The 8,720-nt window shown below is 40.9% G+C and overlaps 1 protein-coding gene across 1 annotated transcript in view; it reads left to right on the forward strand.

The window, feature by feature from the left end:
- LOC124606768 (inositol hexakisphosphate kinase 1-like) overlaps positions 1-7,575 on the forward strand; it is a 74,257-nt gene extending 66,682 nt beyond the window's left edge. Inside the window, exon 6 of the mRNA XM_047138822.1 lies at positions 6,811-7,575. Within this exon, the coding sequence (XP_046994778.1) occupies positions 6,811-7,218 (408 nt within the window). The 3' untranslated portion in view covers positions 7,219-7,575. The remainder of the gene's footprint in view (positions 1-6,810) is intronic.
- Positions 7,576-8,720: the final 1,145 nt, after the last annotated feature.

Consider the following 8,720-nt stretch of genomic DNA (forward strand, 5'->3'; position numbering starts at 1 on the left):
TCTGTCCTAAAGTTTGCCCGTTTGTTCTGAACACAATGCGTTGCTTCAGATGTCAAAGATATATGGGATATAATGAGAGGGCTATGTGTGGAAATTGTGGAGGCTCAGCTCATGAATCAGCAATTCTTGTACACTTTCTCTGAAATGTGTAAACTGCTCCAGTGATTATCCACTATGGAGCAGAAAGTGTGAGGTTTACAATGAGTAAAGGAAAATTCAGGAGTTGAAAGTCACGGGACACATGTCCTGTGGCGAAGCTAAGAAAGCTTTCAAAGGTATGTAATCTCTGGTGTTTGCTACTTTTGCGTCAGCACTTAAGAAGGCAATCACCAACTGTGATGCCTCCACACAGACTCGGACCACAGATTCAAGGATGAGCACAAGCACTTGTCATTGTACCTGTGTGGGAAAAGCTAAACTTGAACCAGAAATCGTTCAGAAGCCATCGGTGATAGGCTTACAGAAGACTATTAAGCTGTCCCCTTAACCCAAGCAACCAGCTGCTCCCATAATTAAGGAAAGAGTCCCTTAGAAAAATAGTTCAAAGTTGAAAAATGTGGCAGTTAAATCTTTGGATCGGTGAGCTCTCTCCATCTCAGACGGGGACTTTACTCTTGAGGATATGGATCTCCACGTGGAGGAACCAGAGAGCTGGGCACTGTCTAATGTTCCACGTGACCTCCCGGGTAAATCAGCACCTCAGAGGGAGGAAGGCAAGACCAACTATCACTGATCAATGGCTCCCACAGGAACTACCGTGTTGCAGTGGAATTTAAATGGATACTGATAACACTTGAAAGAATTACAGCTCCTGATCCAGGAGCAACCATTTTGTGTATGCTTACAAGAAACTCATTTTGAAGTCACTGACACATCTGCATTAAGGGGTTACTACCCCTACAGGAAGGACAATACTACTGGAGACAGGGCTAAAGATGGTGTGGGTGTTTTCATTGATGACAGATGCCACTCCTCTCCTGTTCCTCTTGCCACAGCCATGCAAGCAGTTGCCGCGAAACTTCTAGCACCATTTAACATCATAGTGTGCACTTTACATATTCCTCCTCATGATCCTTTGGATCAGACAGGCAGAACTCTTCCAGGCACTCCAACACCATTCCTCCTTGTGGGAGACTTCAGTGCACATAGTGCGCTGTGAGGCTCGGCTACGACTTGCTCCCGTGGTCAAATTATCGACCAACTTGTACATTTTGAGAATATCTGCCTTTTGAACTTGGGTCTGATGACACATTTTTCCACAGCTATAGGGTCTTTTTCAGCTATTGACCTTTGTTGTTTCTGCTCTCCATACCAATTTACATTCCAGTGACAACTTCCCAGTGTGGGATCTGTCAATAGACTCATACAGTGACTGACAGGAGACCACGAAGACAGATGATTCAAAGGGCAAATTGGTTGCAGTACAGTCAACAGGCTATTTTTGAACAAAAGGATTGTGCACAGGAGACAGTGCCCCATATTACTTGTAACACCCAGCGGGCTGCTGCCAGTGTCCATCCCTCAGTCTAACAATCACATCAGACAATGGCCTGTACCTTGGTGCAGTGATGACTGTCACTTGGCAATAAGAGCCAGATGAACAGCTCTGCAGAATGTCAAACACCACTCAACTACAAAAAGCCTTCATGCTGTCAGATCTGTGAGAGCACGTGCAAGGCAAGTGATAAAAGAATGGAAGAGGGATTCCTGGAAGGAATTCACAACTTCCATTAATCAGTTCACTTCCACTGCCCAAGTTTGGGAATCAATAAGGTGGATTTCACTCAAGGACAGAACATGTCCCCTCACAGCCTTGTCAAGAAATGGGGTCTTGGTGGACACTCCTAAAGACATGGCTCAGATTTTAGCTGAACACTTTATTGCAGTCACTGCATCATCCAGACAAGCTCCTGCATTTCAGATGTTCTGTAGGACTGTGGAGAAGAGGAAGCTCCATTTCTTCTCGAATATAATGAGGAGGTCCACAACCTTCCATTCTCTGTATGGGAACTGGAAGCAGCTCTGTCCACGACCAGACACACTGCTCCATGACCTGATGAAATTCATTATGCCATTCTCCAACATCAGTCCCCTGAAGCGAAAGGACAGCTCCTCTCTTGTTTCAATCAGACCTAGTTTGATGGACGGTATTCCACGACTTGGAAGGAGGCAATATTAATCCCATTATGGAAATCGGGCAAGGACCATAGCATCCCTAACAGTTACCAGAGTGTACCCCTTAACAGTTGCATGGGTAAGACCCTTGAACACATGGTCACATGCTGCCTCGCTGGTTGTTTGAATCCCGAGGTCACTGGAGCCACTCCCAGTATGGTTTCAGGTGCTGCCGTTACACCCTTGCCAAATTAATACTAGTGGAGACGGTGATGCAGGAATCCTTCTTACTCCAAAAATAATTAGTTTGTGTGTTTTTTTTTTTTTGACCTCAAAAAGGCATATGACACTACTTGCAGATATAACATCCTTCACCAACTTCATGAATGGGGGTTACGTGGACTTCTGCCATTTCCTATGCAGTCAGGCAGGAGCCTTGTCAAATGCTCTTTCTTTGTGGATGACTTCACAGTCTTCTACTTTTTCTCCAATCTTACAGTGACAATGAGACAGCTACAGCTGACCATCAGGAGGCTGGAAACCTGGGCCAAGACAATTGGTTCTGTGGTTCTCATCGGAGAAGGCTATATTTCTCAATTTTAACTGTGCTTGTTGAAGTTTTAATGAACCAGTGCTCACAATGGGGGACAATATTGTACATTTTCAGGAAGCTGTGTGCATTTTAGGTTTATTATTTGACTCAAAAATAACTTTGCTCCCATACCTGAAAGACCTATGAACAAAGGACTTCCAGTAATTGAATATTTTAAAATGCCTTAGCTGAAGAGCATGGGAAGTCACGTCATGCCTCCTGCAGTTTCATAAGACTTTTTTTTATCATGTTAAGATTTATGGATCAGTTCATATTTTCTACCTCAAGATGTTAGGCAGTGTCTGCCATGGGGCATTCGTGTATAGACTGGAGCCTTTTGGACCTGCTCAGTTCAGAGTCTGTGTGCAGAGGCTGGTGAACCACCACTCTGGATTCAGCAATATATCCTTTTGGCTCAACAGACACTGAAAAACTCAGTGTCACTTCAGTTATTGGCATTTAGTGCAGTGGTCCAACCCAGCTTTGAATTGCTGTGCAGGAATTGACCCCATGTGACCACGCCATTAGAGATACATGCTACTGACTGTCTCAAGGATCTGGATCTATCAGACCTCTTAATACACAGTCAGGGATGGAATACGTTGCCTGCCTTAGTGTCTTAAAAGGCCCAAAGTGATTTTAAGCATGATGTGGTATAAGAAAACTTGTACTCCAGATTATGTCTTTACAACTTTGTTTTCTTCGATTTTAAGAACATACCACAATTTTATCATTATTTATACAGATGAATCCCAGCAAGAGAATGTCCTCAGTTGTTCCACTTTATTCCCTGACAGGGTTGTCAAAGTGCATCTTCTGGAATAATTTACAAATTATGATGCAGAGTTATAGGCATTATGGTGGAACTAGAGAGGATTCACAGAAATCACTGTACAAGGTTTCTTGTCTGTTCTGACTCACTTAGTGTACTACAAACACCTCACCAAATGTGTCCAGTAGACCAGCTGATTCAGCTCCAACACCATGGCAAGGGGATGATCTTTACCTTGGTACATCAGGATAGAGGGAAATGACATGGCTGACAAAGCAGCCAAGGAAGCATGTTGGGATGGTGTTGTCTGTCAGTGTCCCATCCTGTTGCATGCCATCATCTCATTTTCTGACATATGCATTATGCGTCAGTGGGAGACCGAATGGTTGAAGGCGACAGTAAACAAACTGTGATCGCTCAAATGGACCTCATAGGCATGGCGGATCTCATGTCACTCTCGCTGCTGGAAGGAGTTTCTGTTTACCAGAGTGCACATCCGACATAGGCCTTTAACACGTGGCTTCCTCCTATGGTGGGAGGATCCACCATTGTGTGAGGTTTGTAGTGTGCCACTTTCAGTTCAGCATATTTTGGCAACATGTGTCTTATATACTGACATCAAGGCATCCCTCAGTCTCGATGGAGATATGCTCCCCTTCCTCACCAATACAAATTCCAGTGTTGCAAGAGTGGTGAATTTTTGTGAACAGTCAGGTCTCATCCTAAACTCGTGAGGAATGGTGGCAGACTTTAATGCATTATAAACTGCTCCACATGCGGGGACAGCTTTTGTCTCTCCCCCCCTCCCCCACCCACCCACCCACCCACCCCACCCCCATGAGATTAGCATGCTGACTTTTCATCAGGGCACTGATGACCATGATGTTGAGCACCCCTCACTTAAAATCATCATCAAGATCATCAAGGAAAGTGGCATGGGATTCAGAATAAAACCATGTGAAATTTGAAACTTCCTGGCAGATTAAAACTGTGTGACGGACCGAGACTCAAACTCGGGACCTTTGCCTTCTAAGCCATGTCTCCACAATATCCTTTCTTCCAGGAGTGCTAGTTCTGCAAGGTTTGCAGGAGAGCTTCTGTGAAGTTTGGAAGGTAGGAGACGAGATACTGGTGGAATTAAAGCTGTGAGGACGGGGCGTGAGTCGTGCTTGGGTAGCTCAGTTGGTAGAGCACTTGCCCGCGAAAGGCAAAGGTCCCGAGTTCGAGTCTCGGTCTGGCACACAGTTTTAATCTGCCAGGAAGCTTCATATCAGCGCACACTCTGCTGTAGAGTGAAAATTTCATTCATGTGAAATTTAATTGGGAGACTGTATTTAGAGGTTCCAAAAATTTTGAGAGGTCAACCTCACTGCAAGTCCTTGTGGCAGAGTTGTCATTGATGTATTAAAACAGAACAGGGGTTGAAGGCTTATGGATTCCAGGAAAGCTGCCACGAAGCTACCCTTGAAAAGGTTGACATAGGAAGAAGCAATCTTGGCTCCCATGACTGTGCCCATGATCTATTTGTTTGTGTATGCTTCTCAAAGGTAAAGCAGTTGTTTGTAAGTATAAAGTTAAGATATGCAGGAAAGGAATCATACGTTTGGAAACAATTGGGTGCTGGTTAAGGTATTGTTCAGCAGCAGACCATTTACATGGGGGATGTTGGTGTAGAGGGAGGTTGCAATGACAAGCAAGATGTGAAAAGGGTACAGATTTCAGACGATCTAGGAAGTGGTTGGTGTCTTTAATATAGGAGAGGAGTCTTTGTACTGTAGGTTGCAGTTATTGATCAAATAAGGCAGATAAACATTCAGTAGATGCACTGAAGCCAGCAACTAAGGGACAATGAGGGTGAGGGTTGTGGATCTTAAGAATGTAAAAGGTGGGAGTGTATGGTTTGCGTGGGATAAGGAGTTCTATGAATTGAAGTGTTAGTGTTTATGAGGGATTTTAGATCAGTTTGTATCACAGGGATGAGATTTCGATGACAGGTGCTGTAAGTGGAGGTGTCAGACAGCTGGCACAGACTCTTACTCACATACTTCTGTCGGTCAAGTATGACAGTAGTAGATCCCTTGTGCGCTGGGAGGATAATGGTAACAAAACACCTGGAGTTCTGTAGAGGGCAGGTTAGTGACATGTCATGGAGACCTGAGAAAAGGTTGTGTATATGTAGATGTAAACAGTTGTAAAATGACTTGAAATGGAACAAGCATATAAGGCTGGTTCTACGGAAGGCAAATAGTTGATTTTTGTATGTTGGGAGAATTATAGGTAAGTGCAGTTCATCTATAAAGGAGGCCATATACAGAACACTATTGCAAGCCGTTCTTGACGACTGCTACTAGTGTTCCTGGGATACCAGATTAAGCAGTTCATAGGCATTCTGCTGGATTTGGATAGGTTTGATTAACACACAAGTATTATGGGAATTCTATGCAAACTATATGCTAAAACAAAGAAATAAGAACTCTAAAAATGCTTGGAAAACATAACAATGCTTAAGGTTAACAGATGAGATTACACTTCTGGAAAATACTATGGAAGACATTGAAAGATTTGAATAATTGTTGAGTGGAATGGACAGGTTGCTTAGCACTGCTTTTGGATCAATGTTTGAAAGCCTTGAGGAGATGCAGAAAGTAAAAGCATCAAAATTTGGTATAATGTGATAGTGAGACTTTTTATGTAGGGAGAATGATGAAGCAGCATCATGAAGACAAAGCAAATGTCAAGGGCATGCAGACGTATACAAAGGAAGGTTCAGTCAATGAGAGGAATCTACCATCATTGACTTTGGCTTGGAGATAAAGAAAAACATACATTTTGAAGACAGTGCTTTAAGGATGTTCGGATACTCACATTGGACCTTGATGCTCTAATTTCCTGTTTGTTATCTGATTAACTAAATGCTCTTTTTTTTATGGTTGATTTCATGCATTCTGAGTCTGCATGACACCATTCCATTGTTTGGTTTTCATTTATACTTTTATGCTTTTCTTAAAAAAAAACTATTGTCCTCATGAAAGTATTTCTTCCCATGCTTGCTTTTCTGCATTTTCCTCTTGTAACCATTTCATCTTTAATGCACATACACAGGATAGAGGGAGCCAGATGACTTTAGGTTAAGTAGCATCTTTTATTGTAGACTGTCTTCCAAATGTAAAGAAAGTAAGTTAATTTTGCCTGTCTGTTGTAATATCATTTGAAGATAACATTATTTGTTTTAAACTGCTACTTTTTATGATGGTTTGTACCATATTTATAATTTTTGTTATTTGGACTATATTTAGCTGCTGTGGCATCTCAACTTTTATTTAAATTTTAGGGGAAGATGAAGTTTGATTTTGAAATAAGGTCATTGCAAAATTCTGCAGTGCGGCAGGAAGAAGAAAAAACTGCTTTTATGCAGGGTAGCAGAAGAAGTTCTAGTGTTGAACTATTGGATCGCCCATTGAAAGAGCTTACAACAGATGAAGTTGGTATAGTCCATCGTAGGTGCAGTAGTGTGGGACTTTTTGATGATGCAACAATTCAGTCGCCATTGCCTTCACCGAGACCACCTGTCACAACTGTTGCGGAGCCTTCAATAGATGTTCGAATAATAGACTTTGCACATTCTACTCATAAAGGCATGGACAACCCTGTTATTTACTCTGGTCCTGATCGGGGCTTTCTATTTGGTCTTGAAAATATGATTTCCATTTTGAAAGGGATTGAAAGAGATCATGGATAGACATTGATTGTTTATAGACAATTCAGACACTGTTCACATGTGGTATGATTTAAAAAAAGTGGAAGTACTCCTTGACAACCAAAGGCCATATTTGGAGTTTTTTTAGAAACACATTAAGTGCATTTTATCATTGACAGTAAGTTGATGTCTGTGATTTTCTAGTCAGTTTAATTTTATACACTGTTTTGCAATAACCCATAGAACCAGTTGTGGTGATGAATTTTGTGCATAGTAGTGAATGTGGAATTGTTTCATGGGTGCATGTCTCAAAATATTATATGATCTTCCATTTTTAAATTTTGTTTACAGTTCTGTGTTATGTATTTGTATTGTGGATTGTACAGCTGACTAGCTTACCAAGTGTTATTTTTAGATGATATTTTAATTTTACAACAAATTACATTCTGAATATATTGTAATTATTTTATAACACAATCTAGCTAGCAAAAGTGAAAGTTCAGAATCTCTTTGTTTATTGCTTACATGGAGGGACAATTGTAGCTAGTTGAATAATTTGGAAAGAGTCATAATTTTATTTTTATGTGACATTGACTGTACTTTATGATTAAAAAAGGAGCAGAACTCTTTTATCTGTTTCATAGGCAAGTAAGTACACAAAATGCCTTTATCAGTAATATTTTGATATTGTGCTTCTATGGGGTTACATTCCTTACAAGAAAGTGTATTGGGCTGGATATTGTGAATGAGCTGCATAAAGAAACGTCATGAAACAGTGAGAAATGTCTGGTGTGAGAGACTGACCTCAGTTAAGAGTTGACCCTTGGAGAAATGCAGCTTCCATATTATTAGTTACCCAGTTGTATGTGATATTAACTGTGACAAAAATATATTATAAAATTAAGATAATACATTTCCATGCTATTCATGTGCACATCAGAATACTGAATAATTGAAAGGTAACTATAGATTCCTATTTTCAGGCAGCACTATTTTTTTACATCCTATCACATTCACCATGGTTCACCTCTTGTTCTAGGCACAGTACTCACAAAAATGCAACTGTCTAATTATAATTATTGTAATCATTGTTAGCCAAACGATATATGAACTTTTTGCTTTTACTGTGGTACCATTTTCCAGGTATTTTCTATATAATAAAGTGTATTATCACTTAATTATGATCTCATACCTCGTAGCTTATAGTTCCTCATTTTGACTTCAGTGTGGCAATGATCTGACATGGAAATATTGAAATAAGATCTTGGTTTACAGCCTCGTGCTATGGAAATCATGCATACTATAGGGTGACCTTAAGTAAAAGTATGGAGGTGTGGCTTATATCGAGGTACTAGATTTCTCTTAATTGCTCAATTTGATCTAGGCCTAGTGTTTGGGGCCACTCAAAGAATAGTGTAAACAGTTTTCTTTGAACAGTTCTGTGCATGACATGGGATTTGTAATCATGAAATATCACCATTGTGGTTGAATGCAACAAGTTTCAAATGCACCGTGTCTGGCAACCAGTCAGCTGTTACTCTGTG

The sequence above is a fragment of the Schistocerca americana genome, chromosome 3, assembly GCF_021461395.2.
Source record: "Schistocerca americana isolate TAMUIC-IGC-003095 chromosome 3, iqSchAmer2.1, whole genome shotgun sequence".
NCBI classification, from domain to species: domain Eukaryota; kingdom Metazoa; phylum Arthropoda; class Insecta; order Orthoptera; family Acrididae; genus Schistocerca; species Schistocerca americana.